The 12,520-nt window shown below is 44.9% G+C and overlaps 1 protein-coding gene across 2 annotated transcripts in view; it reads right to left on the reverse strand.

Annotated features, from left to right (window-relative positions):
* Nucleotides 1-12,520, reverse strand: part of LOC138948937 (hemicentin-1-like) — a 169,177-nt gene that overhangs the window by 44,513 nt on the left and 112,144 nt on the right. For both annotated transcript variants that reach the window (XM_070320602.1, XM_070320603.1), the window contains exons 40-43: nucleotides 11,215-11,425; nucleotides 9,863-9,945; nucleotides 9,058-9,248; nucleotides 312-393 (exon numbers count right to left, since the gene is read on the reverse strand). In XM_070320602.1, coding sequence (XP_070176703.1) covers nucleotides 312-393; nucleotides 9,058-9,248; nucleotides 9,863-9,945; nucleotides 11,215-11,425 — 567 coding nt within the window. The remainder of the gene's footprint in view (nucleotides 1-311; nucleotides 394-9,057; nucleotides 9,249-9,862; nucleotides 9,946-11,214; nucleotides 11,426-12,520) is intronic.

The following is a 12,520-nucleotide window of genomic DNA, read 5'->3' on the forward strand; positions in this document are numbered from 1 at the left end:
TTAAAGAGGTTATGAACCGAAAATCTGGGTCATAAACAGGGTCATAAAAGGGAGGAAGTTTTAAATTAGGGGGAGGGGGGGGGGGGTTCTTAAAAGGGCTGTTCCACTGTGAATGAAATGAGAATTTACATGGATGGATTCTAACAAAGCTTTATCCAGATTCCGAAACAAGATCCAAACAAGGTTTGCAGTCTCTTACTCTTTGAAGCATGATGGTTGCTTGGGTTTGTTTTTTTATCGTCTCTCCAGCTGTTATAATTGCTATTCGAGACCGATGCAAGTCAATGAAGCATGAAAAGCATTCACCTTACCTTGTACTCTCAACAGTCGGCCCTGTGAGTCTCTGCCTGCATCGTTCTCCGCTGAACACAGATAGCTCCCTGTGTCTCCCTCCTGTCACACAAAGTCACCACAACATGCAGTGAACAGAAATGCAAACAGCAGGGGGGGAGATAAGCAGAAAGAGAGTAGGGCAAAGAGAGATACAGAGAGATCATTCTTCATTAACAAAGCTGATAGATAAGCAAGTACATGTTCTTCTTCTTCTTCTTCTGCGTTCGTGGACTGAAACTCCCTCGTACACTCGTGTTTTTGCACGAGTGGAATTTTACGTGTATGGCCGTTTTTACCCCGCCATTAAGGCAGCCATACGCCGCTTTCGGAGGAAGCATGCTGGGTATTTTCGTGTTTCTATAACCCACCGAACTCTGACATGGATTACAGGATCTTTTCCGTGCGCACTTGGTCTTGTGCTTGCGTGTACACACGAAGGGGGATAAGCCACTAGCAGGTCTGCGCATAAGTTGACCTGGGAGATCGGAAAAATCTCCACACTTAACCCACCAGGCGGCAGCGACCGGGATTCGAACCCTCGACCTTCCGATTTAGAGGCCGACGTCTTACCACCACGCCACAGCGCCCGTCAAGTACATGTTCTAAATTGCTTTGACCATCTTGGAGTCATCCCAGTCACATTCCAAGACAAGTCACAGCATCATTTATTCGTGTCTGTTTTGTCTCTTGTTTGTCCACTAGGTCAAATTTCTTGTGAGTGTTTGGCTTTGTCCTGAATTAGACGGGCGCAGTGGCGTGGTGGTAAGACGTCGGCCTCCTAATCGGGAGGTCGTGAGTTTGAATCCCGGTCGCTGCCGCCTGGTGGGTTAAGAGTGGAGATTTTTCCGATCTCCCAGGTCAACTTATGCGCAGACCTGCTAGTGACTTAACCCCCTTCGTGTGTATACGCAAGCACAAGACCAAGTGCGCACGGAAAAGATCCTGTAATCCATGTCAGAGTTCGGTGGGTTATGAAAACACGAAACTACCCAGCATGCCTACTCAACGAAAGCGGAGTGAAGCTGACTATGCTCTCAGAGTATAGTGTGGGGAACCCAAATGGGCAAACGAGCTCACACGTAACCAGAAAATTCTGGAACGCTGAAGAAGAAGAAGTCCTGAATTAAACAGTCCAATAATTCAACCTTTCTTGTTTTTTTATATTCTTGACTTGGAACGTTAGCAGTCTATCTGATTAGATTTCAAGTACTACATGTTTGCTTAAATATAGTGTCTGCTCTCAAGAGGGGCTAATACCAAAAACCATTTAGAGACAGAGACAGAAAGACAGAGAGAAATGCAGGTAGACTTAAAGAATGACAGTTACTTTAACAAATACACAGCATATTCCCTCCCTCTCCTAACCCTACCCGCCTTCCCTTAAAATCTGCCTTTTCATTCAACATGAGCTAGCAACCCCTGTGAAGTGTAGCAATTTACAATTTTAAAGGTAGCAAATGGTGTCTTAATTTAGTGTAGCATTGTCTTAAATTCAATCGCGCATCCGTGTTTATGATATCTCAAACAAAAATATACATTTAATTAATAACTGTATTCAGACTAGGAAACGCCGGACGCAGTGGCTTGGTGGTAAGACGTCGGCCTACTAATCGGGAGGTCGTGAGTTTGAATCCCGGTCGCTGCCGCCTGGTGGGTTAAGAGTGGAGATTTTTCCGATCTCCCAGGTCAACTTATGTGCAGACCTGCTAGTGACTTAACCCCCTTCGTGTGTACACGCAAGCACAAGACCAAGTGCGCACGGAAAAGATCCTGTAATCCATGTCAGAGTTCGGTGGGTTATAGAAACACGAAAATACCCAGCATGCCTCCCCCGAAATCAGCGTATGCTCCCTGCATGGCGGGGTAAAAACGGTAATACACGTAAAACTCCACTCGTGCTAAAACATGAGTGAACGTGGGAGTTTCAGCCCATGAACGAAGAAGAAGAAGAAGACGACTAGGAAACAACAGCTGAAACGTATGCGTATTAGAGAGAGTCTGCAGTGACACTTTTCAGTGTGGACAACATCGACTGTCGACACAGAGTGAAAAGTAGAAACAAGTACCAAGACTCACATGAAAGATGGACACTGTTCCATGCTTGTTAATCTTTGTTTAAGCGTAGCCATATTTCTTTCGAATACATCACCTCAATTTAACTAATAGGAGTTACCTTACTTACGAGTGCTAGACTGAGAAGCGTCCTATGTTACCAGTACTAGACTGTAAACAAGGTCGCTAACTCTAGATTTCCGTCGGTATACCATTTAGGGGAGTTGTCTCCCTTTGTCGGTAGTACCTCTCTGCGCATGTGCCAATGCCCATAATCCCCAGTTTCAATTTCTTGCTACGGGGAGCTAGACGTGTATTTAGACCTTTCCCGTCTAAGAAGACTTCCTTCACAGGAACTACAACATTCACCTTCAATCACGGTTTGGGCTTTCCTTTTTAAGGGCGATTACTACGCCCGTATACATTCAATGATTCATCACGTTGAACAACGTAACGAACCGTGAAAATGAAAGTGAAACGGCTTAAAAATGTAACAAAGTTACTTGGTCATAAGTAGAACTAGAAGGTACTTCAATCATCAATGATACCTTGTTGACACACAGAGCCTAACAGGCTCCGTTACTTGTCTTTTTTTAACTAGTGAACATGCAATTGAACGACAACTATTCTTTACTCAGTCGTTACGAATGTCGAACAGATATTTACAGCGGTTGGACCGGTTTCATTGGCGCAATAGAACTCCGCGAACGATAACTTACCTTGCCGCTTTCAATGGAAAGCAACGGCAGGTCACCCTACACATCAATGTAGGAATACGAACAAGACCTTCAACTTCGAAATTACCCGGAAGTTTTTTGCGTTTTAACAGCTTTTTATCGACTACAGCGAGGTTTACCATGCGCGTTATCCCGACCGGAAGCGCATTTCTGATCCGAATTTTTAGGCGTACAAAGTACCGAGCGCCCGCGAAGGTTACATACGGCGTATGAATACTTCTGTCATTACAAACTGCGATGACTCTTGCGGGCAGCGTAGATACGGAACGCAGTACGCTTGAACGCTGATTGAACTGAAGGCACAGAGCGCCCGCGAATGTTACATATGGCGTATGAATACTTCGGTCATTACAAACTGCGATGACTTTTGCGGGCAGCGTATATACGGACCGCAGTACGCTTGAACGCTGATAGAACTGAAAGCGGGTTGTATCGAAGAATAACAACAACAAACCTCGCCCGCTTGGAAAGAAAACCAAACACTGAGATTGAGATATGCGCCTCCGGGAATATTACGGAGGGAACTTCCTTTACTCTCAGAGAAAGGCAAGTAATTCTCTCTCCTATGTTTCTGGGAAACGATGTTTTCTGCGGTTGGCAGATTATGGTTTTGGTATTTTTATCAGATGTTCATGGTGGACTCACAGAGACCACGTGGTGGTACTTCTTCAAATTGGATAAAGAATACTTCCTTGCCAACTTAACTTGATTAACTTGTAAACTTGTATGCGTGCATACATACACATTATATATATATATAAATATATATAAAAAAAAAAAAATAAAAAAAAAATAAAAAAAAAATAAATTTTTTTTTTTTTTTTTTTTTTTAAATTGACAAGGAAGAATTAAAGTGTATGCAAACACAGATGGGACATCTTTTTTGGGATATAATCCTTTTTTCTTGGCAAAGGGTATCAAAGAAGTCAGTTGATGTTACAAATTCCATTTTCATGGAGTGTTTAAATCAGCTATCTGAGTGGTAAAAGATTTAACTTATGGATAAACTCAAGTGTTTACACTTTGAGATTTACACTCAGCTAAAATCTGTTGATACCACAGTGCCAGGAGACAGCTCTTCAAATTCAATTAGAACAGGCACACATATATACTTATGTTCTGTTCCAGTGCACAATTGATGTACATTACACTTGAATGACATGTTATGAATAAACTTGGTTGTTAACACATGAGTATTACACTCAGCTGAGTTTTCACAACATGCAAGATCGAGCAAGGCTCTGAATAATACTCACAGGGGAGCTTCCTATAATGTTGTCATGCCTCTACTTATTCCTGGTTCGTAGGCAAAACCTAAGCCTTTGACCTTTAACAAGGCCACATCTCTACTGTTGTCACCTAATCCTACGACTAGGTTCTCAGAAGTAGACAACAGGACCTAACAATAAGAGGCCGCCCTTAAATAACACTGGCTCTAGTCAGGTTCATACAAGGGATACAATGTTTATCATTTCATATTATGGAAAATATAACATATTTGCTAAACGGATGTTGTTACAACACACAATTAACTATGCCTCCTAGACAGAGCGGCTACTCTCATGAGAAAGGTACTGGATAAACTCTTGGCACATCCATGCCGTTATCAGTACGAGGGGGAATTAAGTCATATTGACATGTATTTATATATACGTAGACATTACCAAACAGACAATGTCGGGCGCTCTGGGGGAATACCTCCAGTAAGCACAGGAAGAGACAGGCTTCCTTTTCGCCCTGATAACTCCCAGGATCGTTGCGACAGCTTATGACAGACCCTCCAGCTGTCAGGCAAGACGTCCACTGGGCGTAACATGAGTAGAATCTCCCTGAGGTAGCTACAGCCTCGTCTGCAACCTCTCCCTTGAGGTGACCCCGAAACACGGCTGTTGACAGGACTGGGCCCCTCCCACCACTATCTTTGCCAGGGTTCCCCATCATGATGGTGGCTTCATGCATTTTGACTACCAGTATTCAGTGCTGCAAACTGCCTGTAGCGATGCTTCAGCACCGGAAGAACAGCTCCCGCCCCCCATTGCCTGTCTACCACCTCCTGACGGACTGAGGAAGACCTAATGTTTAACGCTCTTGGAACTAGACCAACACTTTACGCCTGACCATATTCAGCAGTGCCCGGCTACACAGAAGTCTGGGAGTGTGAGGAGAATGCCTAGAGCCTCCTAGTTATCTTCATCACCTGGAATGGAGAGCTGATGGTTAGAGGCTACAACCTTCACACCGGGGAGCCGCCCTACCAGTAACAAGATGGCACCTGCAATCTGCATACAGATCACCAGTCAAACAGCGGTGGACAACTGAACAGGGTATAGTAGTCACATCAGTTTCCATGCATACTGCAAGCTCTTGAGGTCTCTAGATGTCTCCTTCGGATACACAGCTACAAGACAGACACTGCGTACCAAGATAAGAGGAATCAAAGTGTTTCAAGACATTTGCCTGAGGAAACGACTCTGAAGATCACTCACTCTTGGAGTGGAGCTTGTTCAACAGGGTAACAGGCCCAAGAATCTTGCCATACAAGCGTCGGGCAACACGGGTGAGCATGTTCAGGCTACATCACAAGGCGGGGAGCTGTTGGAGATAACGCAGAGACGGGGGAAGAAGTGCTCTGAGATCGTCAAGTACAGAATGCTTTCATGACCTGTGGACGGACTCAGCGTAACAACTTGTAAGAGTTTCCCCTTCTTCCTGAAGGTCATCTGACACCCGCATCAGCCAGGGGATGATGATAGAAATGTCAGATTGTACAGTCGACACTCAACAGAGGATGTCCGACACCTGTAACAGGTCACATCTCGACTGATAATGGTAACAACTCTGGCAGAAGCATCAACAGGAGAGACGACAGTAGACGTCCTAGAGAAGGGATTGGCCATTTAAGATCACTGGGCAGGTGCCCCTGAGATGATCAGCAGCTTTTGGAAGACAACCTACCCCAGGGTCAGGCAGTCTTTAGGCTACAAAACCTCATGGTTATCATCCTTGGACCAAGTCAAGAACCGCCCTGATTTGGCGCTTCGTGGTCGGCTGGGCGTTAAGCAAACAAACCAAGTCAAGGCAAAACCCTTCAACAGGGACAGCACTCAACCTACGTCATGCTTCAGAGACGGACAGACTTGACTAAAGAGGGAATGTCTCCCGAGGTGACTCCGCCCGTTTTTCCATGGACTTTCCAGGAAGGACACTGAGAGATAGTCTGAGGTCTGGCCAGCCATCCGCACTATGAGATCCATGGGCCAGATTTCATAGATCAAGGAGGACCTCTCAGCCCATGCGGATTGATTAGTGCTGCCAGACATCTTGGACTGGGTAAACCATACGTCCCTCCATCATTGAGTCAAATTTTCCTGGAACAAGAAGAGCTTCCTCTACCTTTAGGGGTATTGGGTACGGCCACAGACACACTTGGATTTGGGAAGGCTTAGCCACCCCTTCCAACCGAACCTTGAATTGGACAAGCTTCGTTTGCCTCTTACAACTGGCGCTCTAAGATCCCTGGACCACAGAGATAAGACCTAGAGGTATTCCTCCCCCGAAAGGCATAATGAGTGCGGCAATACATTTGACAATGGGTGAATGTGTCCATCCCATCCATATGTAGACTCTCAGATGCCTGGACTCTAAAGCTAAAGGAGCTGGAGGAAAGAGACACAGTGAGATCCTAGCAGGAGCTAGGAATACCACACAAGGCTATCTCCCTCGCTCCCAGTCTACGGTGACACAAGGTTATTGGGTGAGTATAAGTTGTGTCACTCTAAGAGCTTGAGGTAGAGACACAGTGAGATCCTAGCTGGAGCCAGGAATACCACACCAGCCTTTTCTCCCTCGCTCGAAGAGCCTGAGGTAGAGACACAGTGAGATCCTAGCTGGAGCCAGGAATACCACACCAGCCTATCTCACTCACTCCCAGTCTACGCGTCGTTTTTGGGCGAGAAACGTGGCAACTCGGGTGCTGACTAAGACCTTTGTCAAGTCAGAACTATGCATCAGACCAAGAGAGTACACCTCCTGCCTCAGGCAGGGGCCTGAAAACAACTCTGCATAGTCACCCTAGAGCTCAGCTCCACAAACAGCTGAAGTGCCCCAGAGCTCACAAAGCTATGCTGGTCAGACAATGCAACACTTGCCGCCCACAGCCACGCCTACTGTAAATCCAGATATGGACTTGGGTGATCTAGGCAGAAGTACTACTGAGATCACAACATAAGACATCTTTGCGAGTTCAACTACCAGGGGGCAGAACTTTGCATCAGCCCAAGATAGTGCACCTTCGGCCATAGGCCGGAGATCATCACTGCATAGTCATCTAAGAACTTGTGAGCTCTACAGAAATCTGGAGTGTCCCAGAACCCACAAAACCTATGCTGGGCAGACAACCCAGCAGATGCCACCTACAACCATGTTTACAGAAAACCTAGATCAAGGACCTGGCTGATCAAGCCAGAAAACGGTCCTGCTGAAATCACAAATGGGACCTCTCAGTGAGTTGCATGCCAGGCATGGCACCCTCTTGAGTAAGACAAGAGCGGTCATTCAGCCAATAAGGGCTCAGAGATGCCCATGGTCACTGGGGACCCCCTCACGCTATAAGTGTGGAATTTCAAAGTAAGAAGCAGGTTTTCCCCTTGGGTAAAGGCAATACAGCTGGCTGTCTTTCACTGGCTATTCTAGGACAAATGGTACCTATAACCATTAAGGGTAGGCTTATAGCCCCCACATGCGTTGAGACAGGCACAGGTAAGGTGCAGACAGTGACCGTACTGCTGAGCGCACTTGCGCTTACTTCCTGTCACGCAGGAGGAACAGCTAAGTCAGCCTGAATTTACACTGGTATCTGTGCCTACCATCCTCATTAGAGAGGTAAATTCAGAGAGGATATATATATATATTCATTCATGCGACTGGCACAATTGTTTGCCATGGAAAGTGGTGCCTCAGACCAGAATTCTACAGGATCTCTGGAAACTCTGTCAATCTCCCTTAAATGGAGGATCAGTCGCAGAGACGCACCTTGGTGATAAGTTCAAGGTATTAGAGGAATTGTTATCTCTGACCATTCCTCATCTTTTAGGTCGTTCACCTGATCCGCCTGCAGAACTTTACGTTGCTGGGGAGTTGGGTCGCTCAAGGCGCATAATGGCAAGTCATAACCATAACCCAACATTGATAAAGACAAGTGATCAGATGAATAGTAACGACCATCGAGTAGAAACCAGCTCTACATTGACAGGTGGGACTTTCTTTCGATTGTCCCTTTCTGGAGCAAGTTGACACAGTGGCAACAATGCAACTTGCCACTCGCCCGACTCAGGATTTCTTGCTTCTCAGTCCGATGATCTATCCTTTTCTTCCCCCGATTTTACAGGGGGGATTCCGGACAAATGGGCTGAGTCGGGTGAGGTGACACTAGATTACCGATCGAAAGTCAACCCTCCAGCCTGTTATCTATTCTCCTATTAGTTAAATTGAGGTGATGTATTCGAAAGAAATATGTATTTTTTACAAGTAAAATGACTATTTCTAAGAATACTCACCTCAATTTAACCAGAGACCCTCCCACCAACCCCGCTATTGACTTAATAGCTTCGAATTAAAACTGGGGATTATGGGCATTGGCACATGCGCAGAGAGGTACTACCGACAAAGGGAGACAACTCCCCTAAATGGTATACCGACGGAAATCTAGAGTTAGCGACCTTGTTTACAGTCTAGTACTGGTAACATAGGACGCTTCTCAGTCTAGCACTCGTAAGTAAGGTAACTCCTATTAGTTAAATTGAGGTGAGTATTCTTAGAAATAGTCATTTTACTTGTAAAAAATACATTTTTTGCTTGGCGCAACAGCAATTTCTGCTAAAACGTAACGTAGCAGTTGGCAGCTCTGTTTAACAAGCAGCTAACCATGCCAACACACCTGCACGTTGTTGATGACGAGAGACCCATCCTCCATGATGGTGTACTTGGGGTCTCTGGGGTTGATGCGACGACGGTCAAAGTGCCAGGTGATGGTGGGGGTGGGGCTGCCTGAGGTAACGCACGGCAGCACCGTACGGTCGCCGACCGACGCCACCAGTGTCTGTGACGCTCCCTCGATCTTGGGCGGGACTGAGGACAAAACAAGTCAATCTTTGCTGAAAGGTGAATGAAAATTTCTGAGTGGATGGAGTTACGGTGGTACTGTAAGGCATCTTCAATGAGAGGACACCTCACTGGAAAGGACACCTTCTGTTGTGCCTTTATTTATCATCTCCATCAAAATAAACCTGCCATGACAGGCCACCTGCAATGTAGGGACACTTTTTGCTGGTCCCAAGGGTGTCCTTTCATCACAGGTACCACTGTATACTGCTTCACAAGAGCCACCAAAGGACCACCAACAACAAAACTTGAAATGAAAAACAAAAAGATTCTTGTTTGTCGACTTCAAAGATTGAGGTTTTAGTGAATGTGTTTTTTTGTCTACAATTAAATGTTCCATACACTTTTTTTGCATCAAAGAACCAGTTTGACCAGACAAAAACAAATGGGACTTTACCTACAAAATTTGCTAATTTCACAATCCTTGTCACCGATTGCCATCAGTCTTGCACACAAAAAAAACCCAGAGGTTAACAAACAAACAAAAAATGCTCGGAGCTGGTGAAACATTTATCCCCATAATCACTCATTCATCCAGAGTAAATGCAGACTTAGTTTCTGTTAGTGATTCTGTGACGTACTTTGCACTGTCAGTCTCATCTCAACAGAGTCCTCGCCGGCATTGTTGGAGGCCACGCAGCGGTACACTCCTCCATCATTAGCCCTGAATCACAGAGATGAGCAACAAAATCAACATCTGTAGTCATTAGCCCTGAATCACAGAGATGAGCAACAAAATCAACATCTGTAGTCATTAGCCCTGAATCACAGAGATGAGCAACAAAATCAACATCTGTAGTCATTAGCCCTGAATCACAGAGATGAGCAACAAAATCAACATCCCTCCGTCATTAGCCCTGAATCACAGAGATGAGCAACAAAATCAACATCCCTCCGTCATTAGCCCTGAATCACAGAGATGAGCAACAAAATCAACATCCCTCCGTCCTTAGCCCTGAATCACAGAGATGAGCAACAAAATCAACATCCTTCCGTCCTTAGCCCTGAATCACAGAGATGAGCAACAAAATCAACATCCTTCCGTCCTTAGCCCTGAATCACAGAGATGAGCAACAAAATCAACATCCTTCCGTCCTTAGCCCTGAATCACAGAGATGAGCAACAAAATCAACATCTGTAGTCATAAGTGAAGACTGTGGATCAAGATCTGTTTTACATAAAGGATTTGATAAACAACTTCTCTTGCAGCACTTGATGTTTGGTGAACAAAACTAATCCTACACAGATAAAGCTGAAATACTTAACTTGGCAAGAAAATGATTGCAACAAATTTCCGTACCCCAAGTAAAACATTCATTCCCGTGTCATTTCTTTCATACTTGCTATGCCATTCAAGGCACTTCCCTTGGCTATCTGGCACACTTTTTGAATGAAAGATTTCCCCCGAAAGCGGCGTATGGCCGCCTGAATGGTGGGGTAAAAACGGTTATACACGTACAAATCCAATCATGAGTCAACGTGGGAGTTTCAGCCCATGAACGAAGAAGAAGAAGGAAAGATTTTTTTTACTGTGGTCACATGACCGCCGCTCAAATAAGCTGTCCAGGCCCCAGTGTGATCTAGGCGCAATGAAAGTGGGGGCTTAGCAGCCACAAGCAATATTTGGGTTCTTTTAAGACCCCCTCATTTAAGACTTCCCCCCTTAATAATAATAATAATCATAATAATAAATAACTTTTCCATAGCGCGAGTCCCATCAATTGGCTCCAGGTGCTTTACAAATTCATTCTAAAACAAACTAGCACAAATCAAACGAGCAAGACCTTACTTTTTTTTACATTTTCTGTTTAAAATCCTCTGTAAATTTACCTGCATTTTAAGACTCCCCCGCTCCTATCCCCTTTTTAAGACCCGATTGTCTCAGATTTGTGGAGGTCTCAATAGTGACGTTCCCGTGTAGCAAGAAACAAACCTGACATGCGGTATAGCCAGAGCACCCGTGTGCAGGGTGATGTAGTGAACACGACCATAAGGAACGCGATAATTTGTGGACGAGATTTTCTGTCCGTTTCGCTCCCATCGCATGGCAGGCCGAGGCCTTCCTGACGCCTGGCAAGGCAAGACGATGGTTCGATTCTGCTGCACGATGAAATCTGTCTGCGCCACCATGATCTTGGGTGGCACTGCAATAGGATGGTAGATTAGGTAGAAGTGAGTCATCTTGCAAAGTGTAAATCTGTCCCTAACTGACTCAAACATTTTATTCTGTTGTTCTATAGGATGCTGGAATTCACAGAATTAAAAAACAAAATAAGGAAGAAAGAAAGAAAGAAAGAGAGGGAGAAAAACAGAAAGAGAAAGAGCGAGAGACAGACGGAGACAGAGAGACAACAGACAGCCACAGAGACAGACAGACAGACAGAATTTTTTTTAACAGGTATGTTTGATCTTATCCCCCTACTTTTCTTCTCTCTCTCTTACCCCCCCCCCCCCCCCCCCCCCTGCCTGTACAACCCAATTTCATTTCAATCAGAACACTTTCTTATCCACTCCTCACCATGAAACAAACACGCCAATATCTTGTTCTTGTATGCCAATCATAAATTATTTCTATTTTAGTTTTTCTGCAGCATGCTGGTACGCACACAGTTGAATAAGTACTTTTAGTACACTCTTTGACTGTAAATTATGTTCTTTATATGGTGAAATGCGTCATTTTTAATTTCCATGTGTGACAGGGTGACCAGTCACCAACTATAGAGTAGGCTGTTGTCATTGTCCAGTTTTGTTTTTGTGTTTGGTGTCTATTAGTCTGTATCTGTTAATAAAAAGTACTGGTGTGCATCAGCCGTGTCCAGCCAGCTGCAGACAATGAAATCTCCTGTTGGGTGAAGAAAGTTCCTTATCTCTTTTTGAAGTGGGCGGTGCAATTGTCAGATGGTTGCCGCAGACGAGACCTTGGGCCCCCAGGTGTTCGTTATGTAATGTGCCGCCAGCCAGACAACCGGGGTTTGTCAAGTGGGTGTCATTTCTTTTGAATTTCATACCGTGGGAGAAGCGTGTCAGCTGTGGTTGGAAGGTCGTAATCTCTTACCCCCCCACCCCCTTTCTTCTTGTCTTTAACCAATGGAATGGCTTATTATCTTAGAATGTTGTGTTGCTAATAGTTACTAAGATGTTGATTGGATGTTTGTGACTCTAGCTAAAGTTTGATTATGTATACATGTACATGCTAGGGTGTAAGAGAGAAATCTGAGAGAACTTTGAAAACTTCGGAA

This window comes from Littorina saxatilis, linkage group LG15 (assembly GCF_037325665.1).
Source record: "Littorina saxatilis isolate snail1 linkage group LG15, US_GU_Lsax_2.0, whole genome shotgun sequence".
In the NCBI taxonomy this organism is placed as follows: domain Eukaryota; kingdom Metazoa; phylum Mollusca; class Gastropoda; order Littorinimorpha; family Littorinidae; genus Littorina; species Littorina saxatilis.